The sequence below is a fragment of the Rhinolophus ferrumequinum genome, chromosome X (assembly GCF_004115265.2).
Source record: "Rhinolophus ferrumequinum isolate MPI-CBG mRhiFer1 chromosome X, mRhiFer1_v1.p, whole genome shotgun sequence".
In the NCBI taxonomy this organism is placed as follows: domain Eukaryota; kingdom Metazoa; phylum Chordata; class Mammalia; order Chiroptera; family Rhinolophidae; genus Rhinolophus; species Rhinolophus ferrumequinum.
In genome coordinates, this window is record NC_046284.1 from 117923565 (window position 1) to 117941048 (window position 17484).

The window sequence follows — 17484 nt, forward strand, 5'->3', positions numbered from 1 at the left end:
CTGAGGAAGCCTGGCAGCTTTCCTTTTTGCCTTTCTAGGACCCAACTGCCATGTAAGGAAGCTTGGGCTAAACTGAATGAGGAGAGGGAGAGGGGCCAGCCGGCCCTCAGCTCTAGGCACTGCAGCTAGGGGCCCAGACATGTGAACATAGCCATCTTGGAAGTTCTAGTCCCAGCTTACCTCTTAGCTTTAAGCAGCTACACAAGTGACCCCAGCCGAGAGCTCATGCAGCAGATGAACCTCCCTGCTGATCCCAATCTACAAATCTCTGTTGTTCAAAGCCACTGTGTTTTGGGGTAGTTTGTTACCTAGCAATTGGTAACCGATACTAATGGTCTACTCACATAGAAGATAATAGAAATTTCAAAAGCCACAATGCTTGGAAGGACTATAAAGAAATCGGCCTACCAACTGAAGGGCAGAATGTACGCCAAGAGCTGACTTTACGTTTAGAGAGTTCTTAAAGAAGATGTCTCTTCTGAATTCAATTCAACTTAATAAGTATTTATTCAACTAATGGGTAATGGGGGAAAAGTTGGAGACATAATTCCAAGAAATTTGTAATATAGTAGGGAATACTAGCATGGTTCCAAAGAAAACAATTAGAAAGTATGCATCAATTAATATGCAGATATTTGAGAATGAAAATATTTTAACACCAACAATAAAATTCTGTGGACACTTAGAAGTTCAGTCAGTGTATTCTGGAGTTATCAGAGAACAGTTCAGCACAGGAAGTACAACTTAAACCTAGGTAAATGGAGGAGTGAAAAGAGCCATGTAATACCTGAGTAATAGTGTTCAAATTTGCTGTACAAAAATGAAAAAGTCAGCCCCATGGACAAATAGAAAGCTCTCAAAGTCCTTTACACAGAGAACGACAATTTTAAATAGACCTTTAAAATTCTTATTTGCTATGGCACACGATATATATAATGCCACTAAATTAGTAAATTGTGCGGTTTCAAGAACATTATAGAACATATGCTACAGAAATAGAAATGGGCGAATTTCAGAGACGTAATACAGGTAAAAATTGTGAAGGTATAATGTGAAAGCCAAAAGCTGTGACACGGACCTTTGAAGGTGAAAAGTGTACACAAAATAAAATCGGGAAATAAACATCACGTATTTGACGTCTGTAGCGGTCACCTTCAGCCCTCATTCACATCTCAGTTATAATGTGCTTCATTTTGGAAAATATTTTCTATTAAGTGGTTGCCATTGGTAATGTGAGCACTCAGAATTAAAAATTTCCAATAACATTCCAATAAAATGCGTCCGATGTTTAAGAATAAGAAGTGAGCAAAATAAAATTATACTTATTTTTATAATACTCTTTATAAGCACTTTCTGTAAGGAAATTTATGCACTTACAAATCATGTTTTAACTGTGCGGGATAATAAACCAGTCAATCCATTTTCTTAGAACAGGAAATTAATCTTGTGGGCACCTTCTCAAAACTCCATTTATCTATGTTATTTTGCTACCTCTTTCTCCATGAAAACCCAAGGGGAAAGAACATAATCCTGATATACTTAGTAATGTAAGACCTCAGAATAGTACCCGTATTAGACGCAAGTTTGAGCCCCAAATCATAGTCAAGTGTTTAAGTATTCACAAAGAGACAAAAGACTGGCTTAGTAAGGGTATAATGTTACCGCCCCACTAACATATAGATCAGTGCCAGGTACACAGTTAGCACTCGATAGTCATTAAATGAACACAGGTCAATGCATGCAAGCTTTCTCAAGGAGAGCCTTGCATAGAGAAAGTAAAAGAAAATATTTTGTTTAACCTCTTATATTTATATCTTCCTTTGAAAATTCCCTCATTTATTCATTTAATAATGAAGTTAAAAGGCCAATATTGAAAAAGTTACAATAACTTGTAATGGGAATAAAGGGATATTTGTTGAGTACATATACCCTGGTGGGGAAAAAAGAGATAATAAACAAACTAATAAATGTCCAAAAATGCTAGATGATTGCAAGTACTCTGAAGAAAATTAAAGCTGCGTCAGGAGGAGGAAAGCAGGGAGCAGGAACAATTTTGGGGTTAGGTATTCAGGAAAAGACTCTCCAAGAAGACATTTGAGCAGAGACATGATAGAATCTTCCAGAGAAAAGGTACAATAAGCACAAAAATTGTGAGTCAGAGAGTTGGTATTAAGATATAATTATCAGGTAACAAAAATAATATTAAAAGTAGATACATCAAATAAGCAAAAAAATTAAACAAAAAAAATGAAGATGTGATTATTAGAACTGACTTTGTGTGTGCATGTTTCCTGCTTTGGGGGTTTGAAATCTGTGTTGGAAAGGGAAATGGTATCCCCCAGGCAACTATATTAAAGACAGACAACTTCCAACCCATTAGCTGCAGTCCCCTGGGAGGATTGTGTTCAACCCTGTCAGCAACGATCTATAATCCAGGATAACCATCTCTACCTGAGAGTGGGCTTTTCAAAGGGCAAAGCAGAGAATTCGTCCCAGAAGGGTCCTTTAAGGGCTTGTTGAATTGCCTGGGGAAAGACCTCCTGACATCTCTGTTTGCTTTTCAAAGCACTGAGTTTGCCTGTGCCTTGTAATCAGGAAAAAAAAAAAACAACAAAAAAAACCCGAAACACCTAAATCGATCTCCACTCTGTAATTCCAACATGTTTCCCAGCTGTTTTCTTCTAGAAATCCACTTACTGAGACAGTAGAAGACTCCCTAATAGTCACCTAAAAAAAACTTCAGAAAATAGGGGTGCATATTGGAGGGAAATTATGAATGGAAAGCACAAATTGGTGGGGTTTGAAGCATTGATTACTACTGGATACACCTTCTTGATTTGTGTGGGAAGAGCCGAGAAGCTTACAAAAATGATTCCTGGAGGGCACGCGCATCCCCACCGAATAAAGCACTCTAAGCTGGGCCTCTCCCAGGGCACGTTGGTTTTATAAGTATTTGGACATAAGTTCATCCCAGTCACTGAAAATATAGAAGGAATAATCGATCGCATAAATGAGCCTTATAAGATTTTGCTTTATTTGAGTATATATTGAACTCGAAGCTTTGAAATAATAGCTTTTGTGTAGTTCATTTAATAAAGTGTGTTGAATAGAGACAATGTATTGGGCAGCACTTCTAAGCCTTTTTTTTTTTTTTTTTTGAGGGGTGAGACATCTGCCTCTTTGCACTTTCAAGCCCAGACAGCTCTTCGCAGTGCTTATCTACTAGGGGTCATTATATGAGACGCCCTTTACACTTCAAAAGTGTCCAAATCGAAGTTCAATAAGCCCCTAAAATATCAGCTCCATGAGACTCTGTTCACTGTTGGATTCTCCAGGACCTAAAAGAGTGTCCAGTAGGCAGGTAGGTACGGGATAAGATTTCCTGAACGAATTCATGATGAATGAAAGGATGAATGAATGAATGAATGAAAAGATCTTCCTAGGAGAGTCTTCCATTAATGCTACACGTTACAAGAATGTTGTCCAGCATTAGACAGTTAAGACCGAACCCAGTACCTCTTCCCATTATCTCAGCCCTCCGGCCTCCTCTCTTATCAGATTGCCCTCTCTGCTGCCTCACCCCATCCACCCCTACATATGCTCAAACCCACCATGCAAAACAAAGTGTTCCTTTATTATACAGGCTCTCTATAAGTCTGTTCCGTCTCGCGTCTCCAGCCCCATCTCAGACTTTGTATTCCTATAATCGTGAATACCCCTGAGCTCCCAACTCACACTCCACTCATTTCCTCCTCTGTGCCTTTCTCAGGCAAGGAATGGCTTTCTTGGAGTGCCCTCTCACTCCCTTGGAGAAGCCCTCTTCTGCCCCACCAGCTCCTTCTTACCCTTTAATTCCCAAAGCCTTTCCTGGTACCACACCCTTCCTCCCCGGCAATCAGGCAAAGTATACTTCCTCTGCACTCCCATAAGACCCCAAAACTTTTGACATCTTGATACACATACAAAATGTTTGAGGGTAAATGGACACGGCTGTGCTTGGTCATAAGCAACGGGCCTGAGTGTTAGGCGGCCACAGTCCTTATACAGCAACATCTGGGTCCAGTTGTAACGCAGTCAGGCATACCAGTACGGCATGTCATGCTGGATGGTAGCTCTTCTCTCAGCATGTCACAATCACTGCATTCACCCCACTGTATTACAGTTATCTCTCACTGCACCTGTGAACTCAAGGGCATGAACCTTCGTGTCTCATTTTTTCAGGTTTTAAATTACCACATAATAAAATTGACTTCTGATATACATTTTCATAAATGTTATCACATGTAGAGTCTTAAAATGCCCACGTCCCCAAATGGGACACAGAAAGCTTCCATCACATCAGATACTAGCATATTCTCTCCCCACCCCTAGCATTCTTCCTACATTGATCTGTTGTCACAATAGTTTCGTCTTTTGGAGAATGTCATATAAATGGAATCACATAGTTTGTACCTTTTGAGACTTGCTTCTTTCACTCAGCATAATGCCTTTGATATTCGTCCAAATTGTTGCCTATGTCAATAGTCTGTTCCTTTTTATTGCTGAGTAGTATTTCACTGTGAAGATTTAACGCTCTTTATCCATTCATCCATTGAAGGATTAATTGGGCTATTTCCAATTTGGGGCAATTTTGAATGCAGCTGCTATAAACATTTGTGAAAGGGTTTTCTGTGAGCATGAGTTTCCATTTCTCTAGGGTAAATACCCAGGAGTGGGATCATATGGGTTTTATGGCAAATGTATATTTAGCTTTATGAGAAACTACCAAACGGTCTCCAAAGCGGCTTTATAGCATTTTGCTGGCAATGTATGAGAGTTCCAGTTGTTCCACATCCTCGCTAGCACTTGGCATTTTTCATTTTTGCCATTCTAGTAGGTGTGATGTGGTATCTCATTGCAGCCTTGACTTTTATCTTTGTAACCCAGCGCTTAGCACATTGGTATGCTCTCAATAAATATTTTGTTGAACTGAAATAAACTCATCGCATTTTTAAGTCCTGTTTTAAAATTCACTAATGTTTTCATTACACTTTCTACCAAGCTTTGTGTTTAAAACCAAAGAAAATGCATAGAAGTATAAACTCTCTCTTACCTTCCTGTACTCACTCTTTCTCCCAAGTCCTAAATGATTCATTCTTCCTACTAGAAAATTGATATAACAATATAACCTAGAACTTTCACTCAAACTTAAATTGTACTTGAAGGTTTGCAAACAAGATTGCTTTTGAAAGCCTTTGCTATGGGTGCTATTGACTGGTACTAAAAATTAAGCCTCACCTTCAGTAATGAGATCATTGGATGAGCCCAGCACTGTGTTAGGAGCTGTTCCTACAGTAACTCACTTACCCCCCAACCCCAAGAGCTAGGTGTCATCCGCATGTCACCGACCTGAGAACTGAGGTTTCATGGAGCTGACAAACTTGCCCAAAGGCATACAGCCAATTAGCAAAAGCACACCCAGTTCAGGCTGGTTCAGAAACCACAGTCCTAAGATTCTGTGAGGCTGCTCCACTGGGCAAAGAAATCAGTTACTCTTTAATCAACAGCAAAAACAACAAAAACAACCTCAAGTCACTTTCATTCTGACGTGTTATAAAACCTCAGGAAAGTGAACCACTGACCTCTTCATATCAGTCAGATGAGCAATGAGGCACATGAATGAGGGGTGCCAGCCCCCAGGCCGGACAGCCGGCTCAGCCTGATTACAGGACAGACTAAGGACTTGATAGCTGACTCCTGTGAAGCCAGCAGCACAAGTGCGACTCAGCAGAACAAACTGGACCAACATCACTTATTGCTCTATGAAAATTATCCCCATCCATTACATTTTGAACCACATTTACTAGTTCTATACTTGACTCTCCAATGGAGACACAGGCTGAAGTTATAATAACGGTTGCTTTGGATGTTGAGTTGTAAAAATAAAACAGCATTTTATGTGAAAAAAATGAAAATGATATACTACCTGAATCATCTACTGACTAAGCACATTCAGGGATAACATACGACTTGCATCTTTAGAGAGACCTATCTAGCACTAATTCTAATCAAACAAGACACACTAGAGTTTTCACTGGATACATGTAGTTAAAACTATGGCCAACAAACTATCAAACTGGAATTCAGTGATTTGGCTTTCATGTTTTGATTTAAAATATTTCTTGTCTTTTATTACCTACTTTTTACCAAACCCATAAACAATATGCTTAAATGAACTTGTAGCTGCATCTATTTCTTTTCATGTTATTGACAAGGCAAGCAAAAGACACAAATCCCAGGATCCAAAGTCTTAAGTGGTCACTTTTCTTGGCCCAAATATTCAATTATTTCATCCTTCAAGTATGAAATCAGGGGGGAAATGTGTGCACTAAAAATAAAAGGTATGCGAGAAAACTATGTCACAAGCAAACCGTCGTTTGGGGGGCTCACAGTTCAAATTCCAAAATGTCAGACTGTTTTGTGGGTTTTAGTCCCATACAATGCCAACATCGATTTCTATTTCTAAATTTTCCTTACAATGAACTACATAACAGAAAGAATTTTCATCTGCACGCACACAAAGTCTCCAAACTGTTTTAAAACAAATAGTGCCACCAAGTGATTACTGTCGTGGAAAATTATGACAACTCTAAAAAATATTTAGCTCAAAGTCCCAAGCAGTAGAAGTCAAGGGTGCTGAGTTTTATCCAGTTGGAGAACTTCTCTTAACCTGTGGTAGTTCCTTTATACGTGGGTCTCCACATAATGTTCTTACTGCAAAGCTTAAACACTCAATAATCACAGAATCTACTGAAAGAATATCATTTATGCAAATTCCTAAGTGGCTTATAACACACAGTGTCAGTGATTAATGAGAAAGCATTAAATAGCAGAATGACTGGAAACTTTCCAATCAGCATTCCCAAATGTATTCATTACTGACAAATTTCTCATACTTGAAACCTAGACAACCCCCAGAAATAATTATATATTTATATAAGCCATAAGCCATCCAGCAAAGATCTGAACATTCTGTAAAATTTTGGGTTTTCTCAAAGGAGGAAAACTTATTTATCAAGATCATTGAACATCAAGAAGCAATTAAATACAAACCAATTTGCACAGCCAACTTATTTTCTGTTTCAAAATCCAAACTTTTCATCCTGACAGAAACATTTGTCACCGAGAAGATACCGTTTTTCAAAGAAAACACAGCACAAATCATTTTCCCTTGCAAAAAGTGCAGTCAAAAGTTTACTGTAAATTAGAGTCTGTTATAATACCATATATAAGGACCAGCAGCTAAAATCAGTTTCACTTTTCCCAAAAGTGCCTCTGGACATTTAGCCTTGAGGAAATAAAAGGAGTATATGGTTTTGTCCTTTTCTTTTACAGGATATTCCTGCCTCGCCTTCAGTATTTTTAAATATTACAATTGCCTGAACAAACCTCAGAAGGATCTCATTACTTTTCTATGAAAGGCATCATTCATGTATAATTCTGAGACATGGCTTTCAACCCTTGTCCAGATAAATTCATCTTGCCGAAAAAACATGAGCTAGTCTCAGGAAACATGATAAGATCCCCGGTTTTTTAACTTGAGGACTTTTACTCACTGGCATACATGTCCTCCTTCATCCTCTACCGCCTTGCCGAAGCCCCAGGGAATGGAGAGGGTCTGCCAAGTTTCTCCTTCGAGATCCTCATCCATGCTAGGAAGCCAAAACAGCCCACCTTTTCCTAAGAATGGAAAGAAAGAACTCAGTCCTTTGTTCTTTTATGAGAAGAATGATTGTATCCTAACAAACAACTGCTAGACAAGAAGAGCAAGAGAGGAAGGAGAGGAGGAATCGATGCGGAGAGGCCAATCATATTTCATCACTCAGCTACTTGGAAACCAGATATGCTTAGACAATCACGTGCTCTGAAGAGATTTGAGGATGCAAAAAAAAGGAGTAGCTTTGTCTTTTGTAAATTATTAACAGGGACTTTTTTCCTGACCCTGAGCAAAGATGCACAGGTTACTCATTTAAGGCAAAAAAGCGATCAGGTTTGGCACGAAGCATATACATTGATTGAGGAGTCAAGAACAAGATTTCTGCTGTTCTGCCACAGACCCGGATGAATCAGGGCAACCCAGTGCAGTTAGAATGGAAGTGATATGGCACTGGGAATGAAGGAGCACCTTCTGCAGGGCTGCAGAGGCCGGAAGTGCAGTTTCAGCATTTGCCTCTGACGAAATCGAGTACCTGCCCCTCCCCATCGAAGAACTCACTACAGGATCTTTGGCGCTTTGATCTGGAAGGAAGCCACCTGCACACAATTCTCACAGCTCTCCCAGCTTTCAAAGTGCTGCTTAACTTCTCTCATGGCTTTCTCATTTTTCATCCAAATTTGAGATTTAACATGTCTACCTTAAAACTATTTGCAAGTTGCCAATTTTAACGCTAGATCCTACCGAGTAATTTAAACTCAGTGGGGAAATGCTGATCCAGGAAACACTGGCTTCCATGACAGACGGGCCATTCGGGCACACTATGCTCAGTGCTATGGAATATCTCTTCGGTTTTAGATCACGATTTCTCACCCTTGGCCTTACTGACCTTTGGGGCTGGATAGTTCTTTGTGAGGGGGCTGCCCTGGACATTGGGAGATGTTTGGGGGCATCCCTGGCCTTTAGTCACTAGATGCCAGTGTCATCTCCTCAATTGTGACAACCAAAAACATCTCCAGACACAGTGGGAAAACTTCCTGAGTCAATGGGGCTTGTTATATGTAGTCAAGTGACACTTGCTAACACAGGTGGCTTGGAGCTCTGTGGCACGGACTTGTTAAAAGCTGTATAATCAAGGCAGTAAACAACTTAATGGTCCCAGTTATCTACCATATGTAAGAATATTCCGTGCAAGTGGCATGGGCCCACCCCTCCTGGGGTGAAGACAGTGCCAAATACACCTGTGGGGGCCGAAAATTCCTGGTCAAAAGCACTGCAGACCCATTTCTTTAGTGAAGCTTTTCAAAAGAGGAGGAATGTTATTTAAATTTGAGATAGGCTCCAGCCAAAGACAGGTAGTCTGTAAATAGTGAAGGGAACCATAGAACTCAAATGCAGGTGGACAATTTGGTTTGTCAAAATGGAGACACACTTAAGGTAGGAAATACCAAATCTCCTTTGACATTTGCCGAACTGCTCACTACCAGGGACGGTTAATCTTGTGTCAACTTGACTGTGCCACAGAGTGCCCGGATACTTGGTTAAACATTATTTTGGGTGTATTTGGGAAGATGCTTCTGGATGAGATTAACATTTGAATAAGTAGACTGAAAGAAGTAGATTGCTCTCCGCAATGTGGGTGGGCCTCATCCAATGCATTGGAGGTCTACATAGAACAAAAGATGGAGTAAGGGATATTCGCTCTGACTGTTTTGGAGCTGGGACTTGGGTTTCTCCTGCACTGACTGGAATTTGGACCATTAGCTCTCCTGGTTCTCAGGCCTTTGAACTCAGACTAGGGGACTATAATGGACTTTCCTGGGCCTCCAGCATGCAGAGGGCAGAACATGGGACTTCTCAGATTCCATAGTCATGTGAGCCAATTCCTTATAAACAATCTCTCTCTCTCTCTCTATCTCTCTCTCTCTCTCTATATATATATATATATATATGGGGACAGAGCCCCAAAAAGCAGTTTTCAGGCTCTCAGCTGTAACCATTGAGCCATTGGGCACTAATATAACTGCCGCGGCTAGGATAGCAGAAAAAAGGGGGTCCCCCCGCAGGGTCCCCCGCACTACAGATGGCGCAGCGAGCAGGGTATGGTGTCGGCCAAAGCTCCCCGAAGGGCGGTGGAGCAGTTTGTGCATATGAACACTCAGTTGCAGGAAGACCGGGAGGAGCAGCTGCCGGAGAGCTGGAACCCCGTGGAGGGGTGGGAAGACGTGGATGGTTCCCCAACCAGCAGAGGCCGGAGAAAGCGAAGGTTGTTGCGGCCCTGTGGGCTGGGAAGTGCTTGCTGAGGCAGCCCGGATGCAGGACTTGTAGTCCCAGGAGGAAAGGCTTGCTGAGTCCTCCGTGGGAGCTGAGGGTGAGGTCAAGGTCATCCCTCACCCCCAGGACAGCCCTGGCAAATGACTATGGACTATGGGGAATTGCCTTCCATCCCTAATTTAATGGACAGCTTGACTGTTTGGGAACATACCACCATGTAGTGGAACTGGCGGATGTTTGCTTTTGTGTCTTGACCGGCCACCATTGAGAATATGTAAGCACCTTGACTGTGAGCCGCTGTTGTTCCAGCATGGTACACTGAGAGGCCCAGAGAGAGCTGGCTGTGTCCAGGAAGTCTGGCTGTGCCCAGAGAGAGTGGCAGTGCCCTGAGAGCCCTGGCTGAGTCCAGGAAGTCTGGCTGTGCCCAGAAAGAGTGGTAGTGTTCTGAGAGCCCTGGCTGAGTCCAGGAAGTCTGGCTGTGCCCAGAGAGAGTGGCAGTGCCCTGAGAGGCCCTCGCTGTGCCCGGGGAGACTAGTGGTACCCTAAGAAGTCCAGGAAGTCTGGCTGTGCCCAGAAGTACTGGTGGTGCCCTGAGAAACCCTGGCTGTGACCAGAGAGCTTGGCTGTGTCCAGGAAATAGCATTCACCTCCAGGCTTCTCGCACAGGGCCCCTCGCGGAAGATGCTTGTTGCGTAGATTGTGAGGCGAGACCCTGTAGGGGTGGAGTGTGGGGACAGAGCCCCAAAAAGCAGTTTCCAGGCTCTCGGCCTCACATAGAAAGGTGCTGGCTCAGGTAGTAAATGGCCATCGACTGTGATCAAATGGCCATCAGCTGTGGCTAGTTGGCCGTCAGCTGTAACCAGTGAGCCATTAGCCATGAATATAACTGCTGTGGCTACGCTAGCAGAAAAGGGTGAGCTAGCAAGAAGATGGGGGCTGAGCCTGCAAGCGGCACAGTGAGGGTTGAGAATTGTGCGGCTCCTGTTTCCTTTTTCTCCAACCCAGCCGCCAGTGAGAGTATAGTGGTATGACTCCCCTACCTATGGCTCCGTGGGTGTTCCTTTTTGGCCTAGCCATATCCTGCGTTCTTGTGTGGGGAGCGGGACCAGAGACCCCGCAGGCCGCCCCGCGTGACAACTGGTCCAGCGAGCAGAGTCCCCCGCACGACAATATGTGTGTGTGTACATATATGTATATACACACATATGCAGAGCCCCAGAGAGCAGTTTCCAGGCTCTCGGCCTCACGTGGAAAGGTGCTGGCTCGGCTAGTAGATGGCCATCAGCTGTGGCTGGTTGGCCTTCAGCTGTAGCTGGTTAGCCATTGGCCACTAATATAACTGCCGCGGCTGCGTTGGGGAGTTGAGTCGAAGGGAGTCAGTTGGTTGGCAGGAAAGCAGACATCAGGTCGCACATCGTGTGAATCCAGCCTCCAGTGAGAGTATAGTGGTGTGACTCCCCTATCTGTGGCTCCGTGGGTGTGGCTTTTTGGCCTCACCATGTCCTGCGTTCTTGTGTGGGGAGTGGGAGCAGAGACCCCGCAGGCCGCCCCGCATGACATATATGTATACATATACACACATACATATATATATACCCAAAAAATGTACACATTTTAAGAGGTTAACACTTTAGTCAACATTGCTCAAGCAGTTTACCATAATCAGAAGTGTGTGGACGCTGATGGAACCACTTTGAGCACCTCTTGTAATTGTAGAAGTCAAAGGGGACTCGTATTCATCTTTTGTTGTCGGTATATATTGAGTATTACAACTTGAATACAGTTTTCCTGTCTTAAAATGTATGTAATGCAGGGACTCAGCTCCCGCTCCCCACACAAGAACGCAGGATATGGTGAGGCCAAAAAGGAACAACAACGGAGCCACAGATAGGGGGAGTCATACCACTTTATTCTCGATGGCGGCTGGTCGAGACACAAAAGCAAACATCTGCCAGTACCCCAATGAGAGTTCTTCCTGCACCCGTCTCGCTGGCGGCAGGGTGAGACACAGGGAGTAGGATCAACATGATCCACAGCCCATTTGCTAGCTGCAATCCACGCTAGCTAGCGTAGCCACGGCAGTTATATACAAAACAATAGTGGCTAATGGCCAACTGCTTACAGCTGATGGCCACCTGATCACAGCTGATGGCCATCTACTACCCGAGCCAGCACCTTTCTATGTGAGGTTGAGAGCCTGGAAACTGTTCTCTGGGACTCCGTTCCTACAATGTGTATACATTTTTTTGGCACCCTCTGTATCTATACATTATATATACATAGAATATTTATATTACATATAGTCTATTAGCTCTGTTTCCCTAGAGTCCTAATACACTACTATAATTTCCAAGTCTCCGAAACCTGCTGTTTGAAATATGCTAATTTCTCCTTAGTTACATATTCTTTATGTTACCTTCCTTTCTGTCATCTCACTGCAAGTACGGTAGCGTTTGTTCCGGCAAACTATCCCCAGCTGATCTTTGACGGCAAAACATATCAAGGCAGAGATAATGAGGACATAGGTTCCCTACCTAGTCGTGTAACCTTAACCAACCCCTGTTGGGATGTTTCCTTATGAGCATCGGATTAGAGCCAAAAAAGTCTTTTCAATTAAAGACAGTAACTGCAGTCTATTTTAATTCAACACTGAGAAAATCAGGAAGATGGTTTCTAAAGTGAAAGTGCGGCTCAGCAAGTCCACAGGTGGTGGTGGGCATCTCATTAGGAACGGCAGGCCTGAGGGAGAAATCTCGCAGAGAGGAAGTTGTCTTTAGAGAAAATAGAGCCTTGGGAGCCTCAGAATTTCCTTTCTGAGTAGGAGCGGGTATGATGAAAAGGCAGGCGGGTTTCTCACATGGGGAACCCTGTCAGCTTGGCTGTTTGTCCACTCCAGGGCTCATTTTGGAAATTATGTGTGGGAGGGTCAGTCTCTGAAGGGCTGAGGTTTGTGCTTCCAGGTTCCTATGGGAAAGGGTATTGAGTGAGAAGGAAAGGAGAGCTGCTGTGCACCATTTCCTTTGGGATAACAAAGGGAGAAAAGGTTTGTAACAAAGCACAATGGTGTTCTGAAATGGGTAAACAGACTCCCCCTCTGTGGACAGAATTGGAGGAGGCGGAAGCTGTCTGCCTTGGGAACCACGAGGGTGCTCCACATGGCCTGGCCCAGGGGGACGGGTGGGTGCTACTTTCGGCCTGTTTCCCATATTTATTCCTTGACTGTATGCTGTGAAGCTTTCTTTCTTTCTTTCTCTCTTTCTCTGTCTCTGTCTCTGTCTCTGTCTCTGTCTCTGTCTCTCTCTCTCTCTCTCTCTCTCTTTCCTCCTTTCCTTCCTCCTTTCTTTTCCTTTCCTTCTTTCCAGGAAACACTCATTTCTTAATAATGTCAAAGCTACCAACTGGATTACTGTACTTGTACATCATAGCTGGATACCTAAGATTTATTAAATACCTACTGAATGGCCTGCACAGTAGTAAATATGAAAGACTTAGATCCTATGTCACTGTCCCCAAAGAGCTTATACTCTAGGGTTATAGAGAGAGATAAATATACAAGAGCATAAGATTTGCAAGATTTCATTTCATGTTTTCATTTTATGTTGCCACATAAAATTGGATTATTTTGCCTAGTTTAACAAAAATAAAGGTACACACAAATTGAGTGACTGTAAAATTACTTATGAAACATAATCATCTTTTTTGACTTGCCAACAGAAAAATAAGCAAGGCTGCTATTTTATAATCGATAAAATAATTTTATACCCCTCTAAGGAAGGTGTTGGGAATTATTTAAAGTTATTCAGGTAAAGTCTATTAAAGGATTAATCTGGGCCTGACATTCAAGGCCTCTGCCATCTCTTTCTGATGGGGAAACTGACCTTAAAATGGTCCCCTGCCACGTGGAACTGAGCTAAAATGGTGGCCCGAGCGGAGAGAGAGGTCCCCAGCCTAAGCCCCAGCCCACTTCTGCATAACCCCCTCCAAGCCACACCTTGAGCCAATCTCCAGACGACACCTACCCCTTCCCCGACTCAAGTAAGTCCCCAACCCATAAAAACCTGCTCAAAACCTTGCTAGGGGCTCAGTCTTTTGGGAAGGATCCCGCTGAGCCCGCCGGTGTAATAAAGCTGACCTTCCTAACTCTCTGAGTGCTGCTTGGGTTCTTTCCGGTCCTGGTATCAGTAACATTCCCAACCTTCCTTTTTGGCCCTTCTTCCCTTCTGCTCTTCTTCCTACTGTCTTTCCCCGAAAATAAGACCTAGCCGGACAATCAGCCCTAATGCCTCTTTTGGAGCAAAAATTAATATAAGATTACTAATATTATATAAGACCCGGTCTTATATTAAAATAAGTTAATTTTTGCTCCAAAAGACGCATTAGAGCTGATTGTCCGGCTAGGTCTTATTTTCAGGAAAACACAGTAATTTCAACACCAATTTTATTAAAGAATGCAGTGAGCTCCCCATGATTGTCCACTGCCAAACATTTTTTTCTCTTCCCTTCCTTTAGAATACCAATTCCCTTCTTCATGACCAAAATCAGTCCTTCGTCAAACACCTGATTCATACCTCACCTCCTATGATGCCGTCCACTTTCTCCAAGAGAATCCATCTCTCCACTTCAATACTTCTAAAGGACGCATGGTTCCTCTGTAAAAGACCTATCACACTCTGCCTGACATTGCAGGTACTTGTGTTTTTAATTTTGCTAACCTCACTTATTGTTCTAGGCAGCTTTCTGTAGATCCTTTAGGATTTTCTGCATAGATGATCATGTAATCTGCAAATGGAATCTATTTCTTCTCTTTCCCTTCCTCCCCCACACCCCACTGTAATGTAATGGTTAGAACCTGCAGTACATATTCAATAGAAGTGCTGAGAATGGGAATCCTTGTCTTGCTCCTGATCTTACAGGGAAAGCATTCTTGGGTAGAACAAAGAGTTGATAAACTGAACTTGGAAATTTTTTAAGTGCAGTCTTCAACAGTGTGGGGTGTAGAGAAAATATTTTTGTGTTTCTGCGGAGCTGGGGATTTCTGAACAAATTTTGCTGAAAACTTGGCATCCTGAGCTAAAAGCAAGCTTTGGGAAGGTAATTTACAAACTGTACGAGTATACATACTAAGAGAACTCCAGAGAGATTTGCCTAACTCTGGAGGTATGTGTTTACCTTTCAAGGGAAAATGAGGCTTAGGACCTGGGAGAGCCAGAGCCATCTAGGATTATCTGGTCCTTATAAATATTTAAATACATTCAAAAAGGTAAGAGTGAAACCCAGATCCTTTCATCTCACCTCCAAGGACCAAAAAGTTTTATTCCCTCTTTGAGAGACGAGGGAGAGGCAGCTGCCCCTTTCTACTGTATGTAAGCAGAGAAACTCCATTTTTTCTCCATTTCTCACCTATGGATTATCTATCTGGCCCCTCACAGAAGCGGTACTTCCATCTGGTCCCAAACTGATGCCCCAGGAGTAAGGTCTGGGGCAAGGGAGCCAAAGCAGTGATTATTATGTAAATATCACAAATGAAAATCGGTAGTCTCTCATTCAGAAAACTTCACAGGGCACATTCAGGATAAAATTAATGAAGATGAATATTAAATACTCAACAAAAAGACGCTGGGCTTTGATTTCTGTCTCTCTTTCTGCAGGAGGCTGTAAAGGAAAGGTCCTCATTTTCTGGAGAAATGGCAAATGCCCTCAGGTCAAAAGCAGCTTCTGTTATCATTTACCTGTCATGTTTCTCATTTTTTTCTTCACATTATTCTGGGGTTTTTAAAATTATGGTAAAAGATCTATAACATAAAATTTACCATTTTAACCATTTTAAGTGTAAAATTCAGTGCCATTAGATATATTCACAATTCTGTACAACCATCGTCACTATCCATTTCCAGAATTATTTTCGTCTTCCCAAACGGAAACTCTGTCCCCATTAAACACCAACTCCCCATCTCCCTGCCCCCAGACACTGGTAACCTCTATTCTATTTTCTGTCTCTATCAGTCTGCCTATTTTAGGTACCTGGCCTAAGGGAAATCATACAGTATTTGTCCTTTTGTGTTCGGCTCATTTCATTTAAAATACTGTTTTCAAAGTTTATCCATGTTGTAACATGTATGAGAATTTCATGTCTTTTTATAGATGGAAAATATTCCTTATCCGGATAGGCCACATTTTGTTTATCCATTCATCTTCTGATGGACACTTCAGTTGTTTGTACCCTTTGGATAGTATGACCAATGCCGCTATGGACATTGGTGTACAAGTATCTGTTTGAGCTCTTGCTTTCAATTCTTCTGAGTGTATACCTAGGAGCGGAATTGCTAGGTCATATGGTAACTAACTCTATGTTTAACTTTTTGAGGAACTGACATACTGTTTTCCACAGCAGCGAAACCATTTTTCATTCCTACCAGCAGTGTACAAGGCTTCCAGTTGTCCATAGTCTAGCCAACACTGTGATTTAACATTTTCCTTCACTTTTGTACTTTGGTCAGCTCTTCGGTAATTTTAAGCTTTTGAAAACATATTTTACCCAGGGAATTGGTATGAATAACTGACCCTGCCTCTCTCAGAAACAGGAAGCCTCCTTTACTTCTTGTGCAAGTCTCCATAACAGTATCACAGAGTTGGTACAAGAAGCCTCAAAAGAGCTATTATTGGCTTATAGCATCAGGGGAAACTTTTGGTTTTGATAGAATGCTAACAACAAGGACAGCTTTAACTTTACATTAAAATATATATTGTTTTGAATTCGTAAGTGCATTTTTTTAAATTAATTTATTTTTTAAATTTATTGGGGTGACAATTGTTAGTAAAATTACATAGATTTCAGGTGTGCAATTCTGTATCACATCATCTATAAATTACATTATGTGTTCACCATCCAGAGTCAGTTCTCCTTCCATCACCACATATTTGATCCCCCTTACCCTCATCTCCCACCCCCCAACCCCCTTACCCTCTGGTAACCAATAAACATAAGTGCATTTTTAATACTTCCCCGTATACAGATTTCTCATGTGGCTGACACACTGTCAACACAGAATGAACATATTAGCTCTGAAAAATATATCATCTACAGAATAAATGATTTTAAGTTGAAACCACCTTTTGGAGAGCACCCTGCTTAACGCTTTGTAAAAAGCATTTTCTCTGGTCAAAATAAAAGCTGACTTGAACGAAAACTACAGAAATGTTGATGCTACTTTTCAGTTATCTAGATGCTACTGTTTATTTTTCTATTTCCCTTTATTTTCTCTATAAAAGAATACGGACATATGACATGGCTTGCTGAGGATAAAACTGATCTTTTTCAACTTTGAACTTACAGTTAGAAATAATAATAGACATAGAATGAGATTTTATCCTTCCTACAGAAAGAAAAGGAAATGTCATTGAAAACATAAATTGACTATAGTCTTTTGAATGGGAAAATTTCCTCCCAAACCCTTTCACTGAGTCTAAATGCTCCAATAATATTGTTCAAGGCTCAGATAAGTTGGCTATTAAGTAAA

At 42.0% G+C, this 17484-nt stretch overlaps 1 protein-coding gene across 3 annotated transcripts in view; it reads right to left on the reverse strand.

The window, feature by feature from the left end:
- Nucleotides 1-17484, reverse strand: part of FRMPD4 (FERM and PDZ domain containing 4) — a 746993-nt gene that overhangs the window by 690501 nt on the left and 39008 nt on the right. For all 3 annotated transcript variants that reach the window (XM_033107952.1, XM_033107961.1, XM_033107999.1), the window contains one exon: nucleotides 7596-7719. In XM_033107952.1, coding sequence (XP_032963843.1) covers nucleotides 7596-7690 — 95 coding nt within the window. In that variant the 5' untranslated portion in view covers nucleotides 7691-7719. The remainder of the gene's footprint in view (nucleotides 1-7595; nucleotides 7720-17484) is intronic.